The 19,372-nt window shown below is 50.1% G+C and overlaps 1 protein-coding gene across 3 annotated transcripts in view; it reads left to right on the forward strand.

The window, feature by feature from the left end:
* Positions 1-18,445, forward strand: part of Schip1 (schwannomin interacting protein 1) — a 100,305-nt gene extending 81,860 nt beyond the window's left edge. For all 3 annotated transcript variants that reach the window (XM_027933799.2, XM_027933800.2, XM_071615564.1), the window contains 5 exons: positions 9,436-9,553; positions 10,519-10,716; positions 11,422-11,545; positions 14,121-14,214; positions 17,823-18,445. In XM_027933799.2, coding sequence (XP_027789600.1) covers positions 9,436-9,553; positions 10,519-10,716; positions 11,422-11,545; positions 14,121-14,214; positions 17,823-17,874 — 586 coding nt within the window. In that variant the 3' untranslated portion in view covers positions 17,875-18,445. The remainder of the gene's footprint in view (positions 1-9,435; positions 9,554-10,518; positions 10,717-11,421; positions 11,546-14,120; positions 14,215-17,822) is intronic.
* The last annotated feature ends 927 nt before the right edge of the window (positions 18,446-19,372 follow it).

Below are 19,372 nucleotides of genomic sequence, written 5' to 3' on the forward strand. Positions count from 1 at the left end.
ATCTATAGAAAGTCCGCCTTCTTTTATGCCCTCTTGCAAGAATTACCTTCAGTATTCTAAAATATTGCACAATTTCTCAAAGCAATGCAAGATTTAAAGTGGATCTTTTGCAGAGTAATAAAATGAAAATGACAAAACATATTTTATTAGGTAAGCAAGTCTTCTCTTTCACAAACCTGAAACAAAAGCAAATTGGTATTTGTGAAATCTTCTTTGTCTAATAAGTAGCCTGGCTTTACAGTCATGCCAATGACCCGGCTTAATTAGGTGCAATTAATTTTGTGAGGCAGAATCTGACATCTTGCTGGAGGCATGACCAGCTGTACCCTGTCTTATGAATTTTTTTTTTTTTTAATCACCAATGGGAATTCAGTTGCCTGAGCAAAGGGGCGGGAGGCAGGGAGAGAAGAGGCCACGGGGCTGCATTTTATATTTAAAAACAGCTCTGGTGGACAGCTGAGTGTTTAATTAAAAGAGCTTCCAGGAGTTGTTTTTCATTGGCGCATCATCATTGACAGTTCTCATGACTTTATCACTGCATTTGCACTCCCTGCGGACAGTGGTTGCTCATGTGTGTTGAACACACGCAGCCCAGGGATGACCAGGCACCGTGGAACATCTGCTGCTGCTGGGAGCCCTGTGCCCTGGCCAGACAGCCAGGCGGCCCTTTCATTCAGGCTTGCAGTACAACTCTTTATGCCCTGCGGTTGCTCTCATCTGGGTCAGTGCATGCATTAAACCCCAGGAAGATGTCTCACTCGGGCCCAAAGCCCTCACATGCTGCTGTTTGCCAGACTGGGAGGGAAAGGTGGAGCCACTGGCCATGGTAGGTGACGTGTTTTTAAGTGGATGAGAATTTGTGCATGGTTTAAAACTGAGCAGCATCATTGGAAGTTGAGTTGAAGCTCACATCTTCCCACCGTAGCCCCCAACTTCTGGTGCCCACTTCCCTCGGCAGATGGCCACTTTGAGGAGGGTGTCTGTCCTCCGCTGTCACAAGCTCTTTTACTGCACCACATTCCGGAGCCCTGCTGGGACCCGTGTCCTGGAAGGCAGTGTGTGGGGTGCTGGGAGCCGGGCGGTGGCCTGCGGCCTGGCTCTGCCACCCAGGGGCGCTTCACCACCTTTCCCTCAGTGTTGTCCTCTGTGCAGCGGCTGCCTGCTGCTCTGTCGAGCTCCTGGACAGCGTCTACGCTGCACTGGGTTTTGCTGTGCCCACTTTATCACTGTCGCTTACTCCTGGATACCGCTGGCTATAAGGCCATTGTTTTATGTATCACAGAAAAAAACCTCTGCCAGCTACCATGTGCCCGCTCGGCACCATGAGCATCCTTTCCGTCATTAGAGTCCTTTGGGACTCAGTTGGACATGTGCATTCGTCGTGTCTCCTGGACACAGAAGAAGGAAGGGGATGTGTGTTGGTGGAGTGGTCGCCGCTCTGCCCTCTCACCAGATGCTGCTTCCCGGTTGTCTCCTCCTGGTCACTTGGGTGCCCTCAGCAGGCACAGCACCTTCTTATCCAGGGACAGCGTGCAGAGCCGCCTCCCATGGAGGCCCTCACCTGACTCAGAAGTGCACTCTGGCCGCCGGCTGCTGGGATGGCATCTGTGATACACCCTGGTTTTAAAGATGACACAATGTGAATTTCCATGCTTCACAGAGTCAATGCAGCCCCGTAGACCCACCACTGTTTCAACAACCATTTGGAATACAGTGGTTAGAATTTGAATCCTGGAAGAGGAACCAAGCCTCAGTGGCAGCCCCCAACAATTTCTCAGCACAGACATTGCCGGTGGTGAAAGTAGCACTGTGGGGTTGAGAAGAGGAGAACTGGAATTGGGACTTTCACACTAGGGGTTCTGGTGGCGCTCAGAGGTGGAGTACATGCACCAAATCAAAAATTTTTTTTCACCTAATTTAATCATACTCCAGGGCCATGCCTCCTCCCCAGCCATGGGAGCCATAGTCTGGGTCTGGGCCCACAGAGTTTTCCTCTAGCCCACCTGGCTCCACAGCTGCCCGCAGTAGGTGGGACAGATAGTTCAACTCCAGGCTGGCAGGTGAATAGGCAGCACAGCTTCGAAAATACAAACAGTTCATTTATGCTGATTACTTAGGGCCTATAATTTACTCAGATCCAAGGAGAGTGGGATTGAGGCTAAGGATCCATGCCAAGAGTTGAACGAAGAGTCCAGCACAGAAGAGTTCTAAGAAAATGTGTTTCCTGCTGCCCACGGATCTCCCACCACCGAGCACCCTGCCAGGAACAAAAGCTCCTCCTGACTCACGCTTGAGTCATGGTCCCCGCAGGACACTTCTGCGTCAGCCCCCAACCCCACCAGCTGTCCACACTGAACTACTCACCTACCCCCCAACATACAGTGCTAATCACCAGCTCTCATTTTCTCTCCTTTTCCTTTTCTAATCGTGCTAAGTGCCCACATGTGGCAACTCGGAGGCGCTCAGGAGACACATCCAGTGCCAACTCTGCCACCAAAATGCTTAGAGTATTTATCCCCTGCCACTTTTCCTACATATACCCTCCGTGCTCATTTAGAGAGTGCAGTCATTCTCTGGCTGCTTCACGTCAAAGCACGTCAGGAGCACTTGGCTGTGGTCATAGCTATGCTGTATTTTTACTAGTTGCAAAATTGCACGTGACGCCTCTCACTTTAACATACTTAATCACTCTCTGGTTAGGCATTGGAGGTGTTTCCAGCTTTATGTTTTGGTTTGCTTTCTTTAGCCTTTTTCTTCCATTTGTGAATTTACTCCTTCTTCTCAAAGTGCCCTGGCCCCTCAGGATGCTGTCCTGGACTCGGACACCAGCACCGTGACCTGGTGCAGCTCAACCTCTTTCAGCCTCTGTTTTCTCATGTGTGCAATAGGACTCATGACCCTTGCTGCTCCCGGGGCCTTGCTTTATGAATATCCACATAGCTCAAATGTTTGTCTCTTCCTAGGTAAGACAGGGAGTGTCTGTTGAATGTGAGTCCCTGCTGGGGTTATGCGTACCCCACATCTCTGCTCGTACACTGCGATGCGTGATCCAGGCACTCAGGACTTGTTAGAAGTCCTGGTTTGATTCTGGCTCAACTCCCGAGTGTCCACATACCTGGCGGTCATGAGCCTAAAATGACTTTAGGAGCCAACAGGAACAAATGAGTGGAGTAGCCCAGTTAAGAACATGAGGAATCGTGGGGCCTGGTCGTATCTGGGAGTCCAAAGTCAGATACATAGAGAGCCAGGCACAGAAGAGATACTTGAAAATGGCAACTTCTTATTTCCAAATATAGACCTCCTGGAGATCCTCTGGCCATAATTAAGATGAAAGCGGACCTCGTGTGGTGTCCAGGAGTGGTGGCTGTTTTAGGATCGGGAGAGACCATTGGTGCTGGAGAATGTTCCTGTTGGAAATGTGTTTTCCCAACCTTAAGGTCTTTTAATTCCAAATTCAATTACAGGGAAGTGGTCATTAGTGAAGGAAATGGACGCTAATGTGGAGTAAGAACCACCAGCTGCCTGAGGAACATGAGCATTTACGGCTCTCTGGAGACGGGTCAGGCTGCAGGGCGATGCTTCTCCCAGGCCAAGACTGTTCCCCTTCCTCTGAGCCACTTAGGCCAGAGACATTTCTGTGGCAGGAAGGGCTGGGTGCTCAGGAGCTGTCTTCTGAGCACAGACATGTGGGAGAGTCCAGCACCAGCCTTCCAAGAGGATTCAGAAGAGGGAGCCCAGAAGGGCTGTCCACACACCTGCAACCCCCAGCTCTGCTGCAGAAATCACAGATGTGGGGGTCCGGACAGGCTATAAGGGACATGATGCCTTCCACCCAGAGTCCTGTCACACAGGAGGAATCCTGAAGTTCTCTGGACATATAACTGCTGCAGGGCGCTGTCCCAGCTCTCCTGCCTTCACCCCCCCGGCACCGTGGCTCTGGGACCTTGCTTTATGAATATCCAAGCAGCTCAAGTGTTTGTCTCTTCCTAGGTAAGACAGGGAGTGTCTGCTGAATGTGAATCCCTGCTGGGGTTATGCGTTCCCCACATCTCTGCTCGAACACTGCAATGCGTGATCCAGGCACTCAGGACTTGTTAGAAGTCCTGGTTTGATTCTGGCTCAACTCCCAAGTGTCCACATACCGGATGGTCATGAGCCTAAAATGACTTTAGGAGCCAACAGGAACAAATGAGTGGAGTAGCCCAGATAAGAACACTAGGAGTCTTGGGGCCTGGTCAGCTGCCACTCACCCCTGCCCTGCAAGGACCTGGAGCTGTGGGCACTAGCTGAACAGGCCTTTTCCTGCCTCCATAGTTGTCCAGATCACTCACAGCACCCTGTGTGACGGTGACATAGTGGGACCAGCAGCACTGGCAGCTGCACACAACATTCTTCAGAAGTCCACCATGGTTTCGGCCTGCAGCATCACACACCTGAGCTAGAGAAACTCAGCACGGGCCACCACAGCAAAGTGGATGCGGCAGCTGGCTTTCCCAGTCACACATGTAGACAAACAGAAACCTGGCTTTGCTTTTCTCCTTATTTTTTTTGAACACTTGTAGGTATTTCCGAGATTCCTGGGACGTGTCCGCATGGAGCAGTCAGTAGGGAAAGGAAGAGGCAGAGCTCGTGGTTTGGAAGAGTGTTCCTCAGCTTACCACAAGCGGCAGCACCTGTCTGATCAGCCCGCATGCCCCGCAGCGGCGCCTCCACAGTGTGTAAAGCTTTCCCAAGCCTCAGTTGTTCCCACACTCTTCCTTCATGACAGATTCTGAAATATGTTTAGACCCTTGGGTGATTACCATCCATATTTTATGTTCTGTCTCCTTTGAACTTCTCAGAAAAAAATATAGTATGAAAATATGAGCAATTATTCATTATATTTAAAGTCTTTTGACTAATGCATCATGCCCACAGACTAGTTGGGGATGTTGAGTGACAAATGGCTCACAGGCTATGCTGTTGTAGGCAGATAATGCACAACACGGACCTAAAATCTGCAGGCACACAGGAAGCTTCCTCTTGCTATGTTTCCTAAGGAGAGCCCTAGAATTATCTTGAAATCATAAACAACTACAGAACGTTTATGCCCTTTGAAATCACACTGCCAGCAGGATTGCATAAATCTAACCCCAAGGTCAGGAGTAGCATGAGGGAAAGGCCACTAGGTCAAAAGTTACATGTCCAGCCCAAGAGTCATGCACAGGTCATCTCTTGCTCCAGGCAGGGCGCACTGTCAGGAACCACCCCCATGAGCAGGAGGTCAGCAGGGCTTAGCTGGAGTCAGCAGGGTTGTTCTGACCTGTGTGGAAAGGCTCTCTTCTGAGTCTGTGGTCAGTCCAAGGGCAGCAGGGGCCTTCACTGCTCCTGGCTGGCCCTCATGGGTGTCAGGCATCAACCTGCTGGGACACCTGCAGGATGTAGCTCTGTGCTCGAGTCCCTGGGCCAGCCTGGACGTGTCCCAAGGAGGGCAGAGTCCCCAAGGACCTAGAGCTGGAGGCAGCTCACTTCCTTTGCCTTTTGTCAGCCAGTCACAAGGTCACCCAGGGTGGGGCACAGGGAGAAGTGGCAAGGTCACACTTTGGGGGTGTGGGGGAGGGAAGAACTGGCTGTCACAAGGCTGGGGTCCTTGGCTCCTCTGAGTGAGCATGTGGCCCAGGGAGAGTGAAGTGAACATACCGCCAAACTAGAATTCAGCATAGGCGGTTTGTGAGGTAAACTGAGGCAGGAAAGTTTACCCAAGAACCTGACACCTTAAGTCTATCCAAGAACCTGGCACCTTATGATCCAAGCTGCTGATGGATCTCCATTTCCCAAACCAGAAAGCAGCCAATGGTTCTTAGCTTCAGAGCTGGACTCCTCCAGCCCTGGGTCACCACATTCCAGGGCCATAGACAGAGACCTGACCCCCAGAGGTCCCTACCCTGGGATGTCCTCTGCAGCTGAGTTCTGTCAGTAGTCACATTGCTTCTTTTTGTCCCTGCATTTTGAAGGGAGTGGCATCTTGATACGAAGTCATCTACCACTTGGCTGCATTTCTGAGATTCCCTTAGTGCCAAGAGGCTCTCATCTCTCTTCAATTCCACGTGTTTTAAGAACACTCTGGCAGTGGCAGCTGGGCGTCGGCAAGGGTGTTTTGTTTCTATCTTGCAGTGCTGGGGTGAGCCCAGGATCTCGAGCAAGCTGGGCAGACATCTACCATTCAGCTCCATCTGCCCCTTTTATTTTATGTTGGGGCAGGGCCTGGCTGAGTTGCCCAGGCTGGTCCTGAGATTGCTATCGTCCTGCCTCAGCTTCCGAGTTGCTGTGATCACAGTCATGGCCACTGCGCCTGGCTGCACCTCCATGGTTGTGTTCTCTATGAGTGTGAGCAGACGTCAGTGCTGAACGGCCCCCACTCGGTGTGCTTCCAGCACTGGCCATTGGGCACCTCCCAGGGAGGCCACTTCTGCTCCCGCTGCTGTCTGCAGGAGTCCCTAGTTCATCTTCCCAGGCTCCGGCACCCCTGTCAGTGGCCCTGGTGCTGCTGAGTCACCTCGGTACCTGAGGAGAGGAGGGTTCTGGGCTACCCAGGACTCAAACCTTCCCGAAGTAAAACCAACCAGCAGCAGAAAGCCAGGTGCGTTTGCAGGTTGTGCCTGCCCAGTGCCACTCAGAACACCAGGGAGCCTGGCAGTAGATACCGTGGATGACGTCTGCGAACAAGAAGACGAGGATCTTGCTTTGTTCCCACCATAGACTGCTTGAGAGGTGCAGGCAAGTCAGCCCCCTGCAGCCTGAGATTGGCTGAGAGTAAGGCCAGATGCTCTGCAGCCGGAAACCGCAGTGTTCAGAAGTGAGCCTCCAGAGGGTCATCTGCTCCCCAGCCTGTGGCAGACAGGCCTTCAGTGGGCTGGGTAGCTGGCTCACCTCACGGTCAGGCTGAATCTCACCCAGAGCCGCCTTCCTCTTAAAGCCTACTTGCAGGCTAAAAGCAAGCAAATCCCTCCTGAGCCGGTCTTAAGATGTCTCTACCAAATCTCCTGATCACTGGCTGCGGTGTTTCCTGCACGTGCCTTTCCTGTGAGTTCTGGTCGGTGTCCCTGTATGGAGCCCTGCTGTTTCCCAGGGTGATGAGCTGGTACCCGGGTGGTGTCCTGGCTCTCCTGGGTGGCCTCTCAGCTCACCTGGTGCTAAGTGTTTCCCTTTTCCTTTCCTGAGTTAGAAATGGCCTAGATGGGCAATGTGGGTACCGACTGATCCTTAATAGAAGGCCAGTTGTGATGCAGAATGACAGAATTTAAAGTCAGCTTTCTTCAGAATTAGGCTTTGCTTTGGAATGATGTTATGTTGGGTTTTTTTAATGTATATATTTTTATAATTTGTATATCCAGTGGCCTGGCTCTTGCAAGACTTTATTCAACAAATAGAAAAAGCTGCATAATCCTAGATTCAAATTAGGCTTGCCTTTAAAAATGTGTGTTTTTAATTTGCAAAGTTTCTTTTTCATCATCTTCCAAACCATAGACCTTGAGTTTTATGATTTAAAATGGATTCATTTTAGTTTTAGGCCCTCTACAGATATTAAAATTTTAAAACTTAGTTCATGTGGATCAAAAGGAAACCTAACTATAACAGATGGCCCCAAGAAACACCTCCAGTAGAAGAAAGTTAAAAGGAGGTGAATCCCGACCGAGCGGAAGGACCCTGTGGTTGAGCTGAAGATGTTCTTTCGGAACTGACTTTGCATCAGGGATTTTGGAGACAGGCAAGTGGAACCTGAGCAAGTGGCTCAAGAGGTCCCCTTAGAAAGTCACATCTCCTCTAAAAAGCCTGTGCTCCTTGGTCCAGAGCTCCCGTGAGAAGAGAGAGGACAGTTGACACACCTGTGCCAGGTTCTGAAAGCCTCTTCGTCCCTCCTGCACAACAGTGAAGTGTGTGTCACTCACCCCAAGGAAAGAGGTTCATAGCAGTGGGATGTGCTGTGCCTGGGGAGGAAGTGAGGACTTGGACCCTCAGTCCTTCTGACTGCAAGCCCTGGGCTGATCACATGGGAACCTGTGTCTTCCTCCAGGAAGGCAGCCCTGTGCCAGGCCCCCCTCACCTACAGTACTGTGGGCCAAGGTGGATTTCCTTAAAGGGGAAATAAGCTGAAACTTCCAGTCATTATGGAATGTGACAATAGGTGGCAGTGCACACCCTTCATAATTGTGCCTCTGTTAAATTGGATGTTTTTGTTTTTGTTTTCATTTTCTTTTCTGGGGTCTGTTATTTTCACAGAGGCACTTTAAATGCATCATGTGAGCAATGTCTGTGATGCGTCCCTACCACTAGAATTTTAAGGTTCAAAAACAAGTGCCAGGAGCTGGGGGTGTGGCTCAAGCGATAGCGCACTCGCCTGGCATGCGCAGGGCGCTGGGTTCGATCCTCAGCACCACATAAAAAAAAAATAAAATAAAGATGTTGTGTCCACCGAAAACTAAAAACTAAAAAAAAAAAAAAAGTGCCAAACGTCCAATAAGCTTCTCTCCGCCTTTCTCCTGTGGCAGCAAAGTTGCCAGAGCAAACTCAGTGTCCTCTGCCCTAACCCTGCTGAGCTGTGCTCCTGGCTCCCTTCCTGCCAGGAGCCCCCTGATGCCCCTACATTCACACGAGGCTGGGCTGCTAGAGATGCTGGGAAATCACTTTTTAAAATTGCTTTGTTACCAACTAGTACTGGAAGGCGTTCAACTTGAAAAGGAGCTCAGGACAGTCACACCCACAGTGTCCCCAGCTGGGCTTCCCTTCACACCTCCTGTAGCTCCAGGGCCCCTGTGCCCATGCCGGGCTCTGAGGGGTCTCTGCTTGGAGACCTGTGCAGGGGGTGGCCTTTGCAGCTTGCTGCCCTGAGACCAGGCCTGGGGACTGAGTCTGCAGTTCCCTTGTACTTCTCTGGGGTGAACCTGGGGTGTTCTCTCTTAGCCAGTTGACACTGGCTTTTGGCAACTACCATACATAAAGCCTTCCATTAGACCACCCTGTTCTGTTGGGCCAGAAAGGACTGTCTTCAAGAGCTCTGCCCTTGGATGCTGGCTAGTAAGTTTCTGCATGGTTCCCAGGACAGCACCCTGAGGACACCAAGGTGGCCTTATTTGGCCAAGGACCCCATTCATCTTGATTGACAAGCCCGTGCACTCAGTGGCTCAGCACATTTGTATCGGGTGCTGACTCTTCTGGTGTTACTCTGGGTACTATAATGTCTGGCCTGTAATCATTTTTCACATAACATGAACCTGGTGTAGAATAATGAATAGAATATCAGGAGTCCTCTAGCAAGTGGTCTGTAAGCGGAGGGTAGTATCGTCAGCCGTTTCTCCACACAAGGAATAGGCGAAACCACCTCTGTTGGCAGCTCGGATAATGCTGTCCCCTGCAGTGACAAACCACTAAGTAGAATTGTGTCCCATTTCTTTCCAGACTCCAGAGTGGGATGAACCTGCAGATTTGCTTTGTCAACGACAGCGGCAGCGACAAGGACAGTGATGCTGACGACAGCAAGACCGAGACCAGCCTGGACACACCCTCGTCCCCCGTGGTAAGCCTGCTCTCCAGGCGGTTGCACGTGCTCCCCGCCCCCCTCCCAGCCAAGCATAGGCACCTCCTCGTTCCCCCTCCAGGCCTAGCACATATGTGCCCCCTACCCTTCCTAGCCAGGCGTAGACACTCCCATGTCCCCCTTCCCAGCCAAAGTGGACACCTCCTTACTCCCATGGTAAGCCTGTGTTCCCAGCTGAGTTTAGACACTCCTTCATCCCCCAGGGTAAGCCCGTGCTCCCAGCCAAGCCTGGACACCCCCATTCTCTGTGGCAAGCTGTTGCTCCGAGCAGAGGTGCCCTTGGGTCTGTGGCTACTTGGCTGTTTTTCTGTCTTGAGTCAGGAGCAAATGTTCAGAGATGGAAAAAAAACATTTCTGTGAATCACATGCTTTTAAAACTGGACAGTAATGGAAAAGGAGAAGTTGAGACACAATCAGGATACGTAAACATTATTAAAGTTAAGGACTACTTTTATGTTAGACAGTAAGAGAGATCAGATGCACTGTTAAAACTTTAAAGGGAAAAGATGCTCAGAATCCTTCCCCTTTGGGCTTGGAATGGGACTCGTTTCTTTGCCACGATTGCGTAAGTTGGCCCAACAGTGGTGTTCTTGTTGCTGGAAGCTCTTCCACTCTGGAAGGTCTCTCACCCTCTCTACCAAAGGCCAGCGAGTAGGAGGTTGTGCTGGTTGCTGAGCGGTGCGACCTCAGACATCACTGGATACCCAAGTCCTGTTTGCCCAAGGACCCACACACCACCTTCGCTCTGATAGTATTTTTCCCTGTTATTGATTATACTAATGTATGCCAGAGTCAGAGCCTGTTTTAAAATAGACCTTTTCCTGCTACTTGAGACTGACACGGGTCGAAGGGATCAGAGCAGTGCTCAGCCCCGGGAAGGCTGGGCCTTTACCAGCGGGACGTGACTGGCTGGGAAGCTCAGGTTGCTCTTTCTTCCCTCGCAGAGCAAACAGAGCTCTTCCTATTCCGATAGAGACACTACTGAGGAGGAGTCCGAGTCCTTGGACGACATGGACTTCCTCACAAGGCAAAAGAAACTGCAGGCTGAAGCCAAGATGGCCCTTGCCATGGCCAAGCCCATGGCCAAGATGCAAGTGGAGGTGGAGAAGCAAAACAGGAAGAAGTCTCCCGTGGCGGATCTGGTATGTGGCCGTGGTTGGGCTGCAAGTGCGTGTGTGCGCGTGTGTGGGGAGTAGGGGAGCCACAAGAGTTTGGTGCTGCCCCTGTCCTTTCCCCAAGTGATGCAAACTTGGGTTTCTCTGGGGCAGTTCACAAAAGTACTGTCCCTGAGAAATAATGCAGCTCATTTCTTATTTCTATCAATCGTTGTGCTGAAAGACCATGCAACAGCTTTCACAAAAGTAAGCTCTTGATTCAGAGCTGCTTGTTAGGGGCGGCCTGAGCCACCCTGGGAGCATGTGGGAAGCAGCCTCAGGACAGGACTGGAGGCTGCAACAGACTCACTCTTGCTGCAGTGACCACTGTGACTTGGTGCAGTCCTGCTGTGGACCTGCTGTGGGGCCCTGGAGTGAAACAGGGCTGGTAGCTTCTGGGTCAGAGCAAGGGAGGATTCTGGTGGTGTCCCAAGCGCAGGGCGTGGGGTGAGCCTCTAAGCAGCAGCTATGTCGATGGTCCTACCCATGTTGGTGTCATTGGTCCCTGGTAATCCTTCATGCTAAGACCAGGCAGAAGGCTTTAGTGCCCGTGGCCAAGCACTCTGTGTGGGTGGCCCACAGGGAGTGTGATGGGTGAGGCCCCAGAAGCCGGCAGGGGTGGTGGGTCTCCTGAGTTGAGATATGCTCAGGCTGCGTGCGCCCACTCACTCCTCGGGTTCTCCCCGTCTCCAGCTGCCTCATCTGCCCCATATCAGCGAGTGCTTGATGAAGAGGAGCCTGAAGCCAGCCGACCTGCGCGGCATGACGCTGGGCCAGCTGCAGGTGATCGTCAATGACCTCCACTCCCAGATTGAAAGTGAGTGCCGTCGCGCATGAACCTGGTAGTCGGCGCCCCTTGTTGGGTTTGGTGCCTTTGTGCCGAGTTTCTTGGGGTGCCTCCTTTGTTCATGGGGAAAGGAAGGGAACTGTCAGGCTCTTGTTTGAGTTTGGAGTTCCCAGTTCCCAGCACGTTATCTTTAAACTCACATCTGCCTCCACACGTGGTGCAGTAGGTGACGTCACTTATCGCACAGTTAGACCTCCTGGTGTAGACATGTGTTTTAGGCATCATCTCAGTCAAATCAAATTAGACTGATTTTGTGGGATTCTAGGCTCTGAAAGTATATATTACCAATGTGTGAAAATTATGGGGTGACTAAGCATGGGCTCCCATATTCAGTATTAGAGATGGATTCCAAAGCCTTGACGGTTCAATGGTGCAGCATCTGAAATTGCTTTGAAGGATGCAGAGGAGGGTTCTAGATGACACGAGGTTGGCAGGAGGCTGATGAAGCTGGTTGAGTACATTGGGATTCACTGAACTTTTCTCTGCTTTTGTGTTAATTTTAAGTTTTCCATAATAAAAGCTTAAATCTTGTATTAGGAAAAAAAGTTCTGGGGCCCAGAGGTTTGAATACATGTTTAGCACCAAGTTAAAACAGTCCTGATGGTTTTCAAGTCAAAAGATCAGATATAAGATTTTGACGAAGAAACCATAGATTCCCAGGATTACAAAACCATGCTTCCATTTTAATGTCGGTTGAGGATTAATTACTAGGAGTGTTATTCTTTCAAGAACTGAGGGGGATTTCTAAGATTTTTTATCATGAATCATCTTCCTGAGATTTGTAAATAAGATTACCATCCCGTCCTTTTCAGGAAGTGAAATTTTCGACCTGTTTGTGTGATTCATTCCCATTGTTTTTAAATTGGAAGCTCCCTGAGCTAAGGGCAGGCAGCACCCACTGGGAGCAGGGCTCTGAGAGCACTTCCGGGCCCTGTCTGAACACCTCCAGGGGCTGTAGACTACCTGGAGCTCTAGCTCAGTGAGGGCCCTCCCCACGCCTGGGCTGACAGCCTTTGTTCCTGGCTTCTCTGGGGGGGGACAAGCCAGAGAGAGCCCACGCTTGTTGGAGTTTGTCAGAAGCAGGAGCCACACTGGCCCAGGGCATGGCGTCGGGTAGGTCACTAGTGACTCTCTACCTACTCATGTTGTCACCCAGTGTTTAGTCTGAGGCATGTCTTCCCTATTGTCCAGAGATTTCAGGGATTATTTCTTCAGGCCTTACACACCCAGCTATCCCTGAAACCTGACCCACCGCTGTCTTCCTAGACTAGGCTGCACCAGGGATGTACAGGAAGGCTCTGCACCTCTGTCACGCCTGCCACCTCTGGCTGGGTGTCTGATGCATCTATCAGGTGCCCAGGGGCCCCTCTGACTCTCAGTGCAGCAGGAGCATCCTGAAGGTGAAGGTGGAAACTTAATATGCTCCAGATGCGTCGTTCACATTTTTTCCAAACAGAATCCCACCCTTCCCTAACAACTTACGTTTTTTAAAAAATATTTTTATTAGTTATCGAGGGACCTTTATTTATTTATTTGCTTATATGTGGTACTGAGAATGGAACCCAGTGCCTCACACATGCTAGGCAAGCACTGTACCACTGAGCCATAACCCCAGCCCACCCTAACAACTTATTTTTGTACCAGTAACAATTTCTTTAACTACTGAGCCACATCCCAGCCCTTTCAATTTTTTTTATTTTGCAACAGGGTCTCACTGAGTTGCTTAGGGCCTCACTAAGTTGCTGAGGCTGGCCTTGAATTTGCAATCCTCTCCTACCTTAGCCTCCTGAGCCGCTGGGATTATAGGCGTGTACCACTATGCCTGGCTATAATTTCTTCTTCCACTGTGATATGAATGTAATTGAAAATATAGATTGAGACCGGGCACAGTGATGCACTCCTGTAATCCCAGCAGCTTGGGAGACTGAGGCAAGAGGATCACAAGTTCAAAGCCAGCCTTAGCAATTGCAAGGTGCTAAGCAATTCAGTGAGATCCTGTTTCTAAATAAAATACAAAATAGGGCTGGGGATGGAGCTCAGTGGCTGAGTGTCCCTGAGTTCAATCCCTGGTACCCCCCCAAAAAAATAGAGAGAGAGAGATTGAGCATCTCTGTATCTGAAATCCACAGTGCTCCAAATTGCTCAAAATCTTTAGATTTTGGAGCAATTTCAGTTTGAAGATTTTCAAATTAGGGCTGCTCCACCAGGTAAAATCTATGCAGATATTCCAAAATGCAAAAAAAAACCTAAAATCTGAAGCTTTTCTGGTCCCGAGCAATGGACAGGGAGACTCCACGTATCCTCCTGGCTCCATTCCTTTCCTTTAGCACCTCACAGCTTGGGGACAGGTCACATGCCCTCTTGATGACTGCTCCCTGGCTTAGGGGAAGTCAGCATGAGAATGTGAATCTCTGTGGTGTCTGCCGTGATATCTGGCTGTGTGTGTGTTCGCGGGTCATATATGCTCGCTTGGGGGCTGCAGACAGCACATGTTCTAACCTGGTTGCAGCTGGACCCATTTCTAAGTGTCCTTTCTTTGCCCCAGGCTTGAACGAAGAGCTGGTGCAGCTGCTCCTCATCCGAGACGAGCTGCACACAGAGCAAGATGCCATGTTGGTGGACATCGAGGACCTGACCAGGTAAGTCTGGTCACATTCTCCACAGGCAGGAAGAAGCCCCCATGGGGGCAGAGCAGGCCCTGGGGAAGGTCACCTCTGATTGCATGCACGCAGCTCCTGTGCGTCCTTAGCAAATATCTTAGCAGTGTCTTCCTCCCGTGATGAAGTGTCTGTGCGTTCTGACTTCTCACAACTTCTCTTGAACCCTGGGAACAGCTCTAGCCTAGGAGGACCTTATGCTGGAAGACTGTCCCCTAGTAGTGGCTCTCAGCCATTCCATGCTGGTGTGTTCCCAGCACATGAGCAGCTGGGTGGTCAGTGCGCCCCTGCCATGCCCAGGAGGCAGGGACACTCTGGCCTCTGTCCACAGCCCTGTGCCCCAGATTCTTCTCACATAGGAAGCTCTAGGACTTGAGTTCCTAGCTCCTCCTGCCGTTCTGTGAAAAGGTAAAAAATGCATCCCTCCTGGGGGATGAGGAAGCCAGCCTGCATGGTCAGCCTCTTCCATTTCCTAGTAGTTTCTCTTATAGAAACCCTGCCATGCATATGCATCCCTCATCAAGCACGAGCAGCATAGGTTACGTGTGTGAGGGACATGAACTGCATATAAGTTCTCGTGACTTCATGTTTACCATTCACCTGTCCTGAGACGGTGCGCATGAAGTCCCTAAGCCAGGAGATAATAATTGCTATTGATACCAGAAATGTGGCTTAGAGAGTAGAGGCCCCGAGAAAGACCAGTACTCGTCTCACAGCACAGGGGGCTGACCGCAGGCCCAGAATCCTCCCACGGATGCTCTTGGCACCTCCCGCAGGAATGTCTTAGCCCAAAACATGGGGTTCAATAGTCCGCTACCAGTGTGTGCCGTAGAAAGAGTTTTGGTAGCAGAATGGATGCTGCAGAGCTAATGCAGGCCCTTTTTAAAAATCCTGTAGTCTTCTCATGCCCTCTAAGCATGTCTGCCAGCATCAAGAACTCACAGTGACACTCAGATGTCACTATTGCCACCTGCAGACACATCCAGACACCATGAACAGCAGCTGTACAGCAGACCCCTCTGGTTAATCTGAGAGCTCACATTTAGATATCGAGATCATGGGAAGCCTGTGAAATACATGACCAGGACCTATGTTCTCTGACACTCCACAACCCTCCGCACTCTCTGATTCGCTGTGATGCAGGCCTTTCCTGTGCCCTTCTCACAGCCCCATTCACACAAAGGGGCACCACAGGGCTTCTCCTGCCTCTCAGGGTCTGGCTCACACTCAGGTGGCAGTGTACCTCCTGACACCTCTAAGGGGGGTGGTCCTGGGCGTGCAGGCAGAGCCACGGGATAAGAACAGAGACATCACTGCCTTGCAGGTTGGGGAGTCCTGCAGGAGGCTGGGGTATGGCATCTCCACAGCCTTCTACTATAGGGAGCCCAGGGGTTCTTACACATGCCAGCAGCAGCTGCCTCAGAGCCCCACAGCCTCAGAAGGCCAGGAGCATAGCTGTGGGCTGATAGGCTCACCTCTCCCTCGGCTGTTCTCCACCAGCCATTCTAGATTCAGTCCAAGCCACTGGGCATCACATCTGGCTGCACATGGGAGCCACCCAGGAAAAAAACTGATTGCAGGGTCCCACCCCAGGGGCTCTGGCTCAGCTGTCCCCTGGGGGCCTGGACACAGGGTCTTACTAAGCTGTCTTATGGGTCCTGAGCTTCAGAAATTCTAAGCTCCCAAGTGATACTGGCACTCCCCTGGTGCTAGCCTCTTTAAAGAACCCTCCCTGATCCAAGGTAGACTTGATTTTCAACTGTGGCCCTCCCTTAGCGATGACTACTCAGTGCCTGAGGACTTCTGACACCTCCTTTTAGATTGTGTGACAGTTCTCACCTCAGAGGCTGTAATATTTTCTGACTCCAGTTACTGCCTGTTTTCCTTTTTAGAAAATCCGTCGGTGTATCGGTGTATGTCTGTGCACACACACACACACACACACACACGTGTGTGTGTGTGTGTAGGTGTAGGTTCCAGCCCTGCTCTAGGAACTTCCCTGACTTTGCTTGAGCAACAGGCATTAGGTACTTTGAGAAAGTGACCCTTGTTCTTTCTTGCACATACCCAGGGCCGTGGCAGGTCTACTAATGGGTGATGTTTCTAAAAAGTGGAGAGCTAACAGCGTCCTTCCCTGAGATCCTTTACTCTTAGATGGACATAACCATTTATTGTGGGCTGCTGCATGTGGGACATTGTGGGACATTGGCTATGCCAGAGGGAATTAGCTCCTTGGCGTGGGTTCTGGGTCTGTGAGTGCGTGTGTGTGTGTGGTCACAGCACCTCATGGTGACTTTTTGCTTAACACTTATTTTCTATCTGCCTTTCTCTTATTTGCTATTTTACTTCCTTATTTTTGAGAGTATTTGCAGTTTGTCTTCCCTGCACCAGAGGCGCTGAATGTTCTGCGTTAAGCCCAGGAGTTAGGCTTGATGTTACCAGCTCCCTGGGTGCAGGCAGCACACAGAGCCTGCCCCTAAACGCTATTACAGCTGCAAACCACAGCCTGAGACATTTTTTTAATCTCTTGCTAACTTATCATTTTCTATATTCATCCTTCAGAACCACTGTCTTCAGCCCACAAAGCCCCATGCTATGGGATGTGTCCACCCTGCAGGCCACCCTTTGTCCCTGCTGTCCAACTGTTGGGTCAGCTAACTCTGGGCTCATGGTGCAGCAGAGCTTGGTGAATAAAAAGACTCATCCCCACCCCACCGCCGTGACGGTGCCCTGGGCCCAGCCAAGGAGAACTCATGCACATAGAGAGGCACTAACCCCCACAGGGACATTGTGGGACACTGGCTATGCCAGAGGGAATTAGGTCCTTGGCATGGGTTCTGGGTCTGGGAGTGCGTGTGTGTGTGTGGTCACAGCACCTCACGGTGACTTTTTGCTTAACACTTATTTTCTATCTGACTTTCTCTTATTTGCTATTCTTCCTTTCTTGTATCTTCCCTGTAACATATTCCCATGAGAACAGAGACCCCCATTCCTGCTCTGCAGGAAATCCCAGCTTCAGGTGCCATGCCTGACACGTCAAAGGCCCTTTTTAAATGTTTGTTACTAAAGGTACACACTAAAGGAAATACACTAATGCCCAATGAGCTAAGCCTGCCCTGTAGCTAATTAAACCACAGTTCCTAGAGCAGGGCTGGAACCTACACCCATACACATGTGTGTGTGTGTGTGTGTGTGCGCGCGCGCGCACACCAGCATACACCAATACACCAACGGGTTTTCTAAGAAGGAAATCAGGCAGTAACTGGCGTCAGAAAATATTATAGCCTCCGAGGTAAGAGAACTGTCACCCAATCTAAAATCATACTTCCCTCTCTTCATTTTTAAACACAGCACTTTTGTTTTCAAGGGTAGACCCATCAGTCCACCTCAGGTTACCAGCTTCCTAAATGAAAGGAATCATGTACAGGGCATGAAATAAAAGAGGTCAGGTCGGTTGGAATAAAGCACATCTCCTTGATTCGCACGTCTCGTTTTGAGCAACTCTGGAGCTCAGTTCCGAGGAGATCACAGTGTTGCTTGGAAAGCAGTCTGGTCTTTCTTGTTAAATAGTCGTGTTGTTCATTTCACAGACATGCTGAGAGTCAGCAGAAGCACATGGCAGAGAAGATGCCTGCCAAGTGAGAGCCACCCGCCACAGCCCGGCGGAGCTGACTTTGCCTCTGTGGTTTGCAGTGCTGTTGCTGAAGGTGGCACAGAGATAGACCAACAGCCTTGTCATTCATGGATGGTGTCTGAAGCTTCATGTCCAGTGATCGGCCTTTGCTTCTTAATTTATTTTAATTTTTTACTTGTGCCACTTAATATCAGGCATTTTAATAAAATGTTGTTACAAAAAAAAATGTACAGTACTTACACCATCACAAACCATGGTTGATCCGAGGGTGGTTTTAACTTTATTTTTACTTGTTTAGAGGTTTTCGGTTGGAGCGGTATTTTGCATTGACTACTTCATCCTTCGCTGTAGTTTTAAGAACTGTAAATGACGGTGCTATACAAGTCAAAATACATGCCTGCCTCCTAGTGAAGTCGTAGCTCTCCTTAACGTGTATCTTAATCAGTTCTCAACATTTTGTGAATGTTGACTACCTGAAGTTCATTTTCAGATGTGCTATTAACATTCTGTTGGCTTCAGAAGGTTTCTTGGAAGTTTTATGTATAAATATGTAAAATAAAATTAAAACTTTGTTTCATATGATATGTCTTCTTGCTCACTAACAATAGCCGGCTTGTCTCTCTCTCTCTTCTCCCCTTCACAACTGCACACCCTACCTAGGAGCCACAGTCCGTGAAAGCCAGTTGCTTTCAGCTTGCAAGGTGGGCTGATCAGGTCACAGCTCTTGCAATCCAATCGTTTCACCTCTGAATATTCCAGCATTAATACGGGAGCTTTGGGGCAACCCCTCATGCCTCCGTCATGCTCCTTGTGATGGTTTGAATGTGAGGCTGAATTCAAAGGTAGACTACTTAACCTGGTGGAGGAAATTTTAAGACAGTCCGTCATTGAGTCAGTGCCATGGACATTGATGGTAGGGTTTACCCAGGTTTACTTTGAGAATTGGGAGCAGAAACCAGAGCCGAAGGATTTTTAAAACTTGGGGTTTGACCGGAAAAGTGCATGTAAAACTGGGATCAAGGAAGATTGTTAAAAAGATTGCAGCCAATAAAGAGATGCTAAGTACTTTGTACAAAGATACCAGGAATGATTCCTTGACGGCATCTCAGGAGACCACACTCACTACAGACTCAAAGATGTAGAAGGGGAAATTCCTTTGAGAGGAGACCACTGTGGAGGCACCCTGCTCACACATGGGCCACAGGACGCTGTTGCATTGTGCTCAACCACTCAGGCACTCAGAGGCTGCTGCAGCTGTGATTTCAGGAGGCTTACCTACTGCAGGAGCTGATGGCAGACCTTGGCATCATCCATGTGGGGCTGGTTCTGCAGGAATGCAGGATTCTGGAGTTAAGGGATCAGGAGGGGGCAATTCCACGGAGATTTCAGTGGGAAACCAGGCAAGGTATAGCAGGGTCAGAGTCCTCTGAAGGCTGTCCCTGAGAGGCCCATGCATGAAACTGTGACAGTGAAGCTGAAGCTGGAATGGAAACTAGGAATTAAGAG

The sequence above is a fragment of the Marmota flaviventris genome, chromosome 8 (genome assembly GCF_047511675.1).
Source record: "Marmota flaviventris isolate mMarFla1 chromosome 8, mMarFla1.hap1, whole genome shotgun sequence".
NCBI classification, from domain to species: Eukaryota; Metazoa; Chordata; class Mammalia; order Rodentia; family Sciuridae; genus Marmota; species Marmota flaviventris.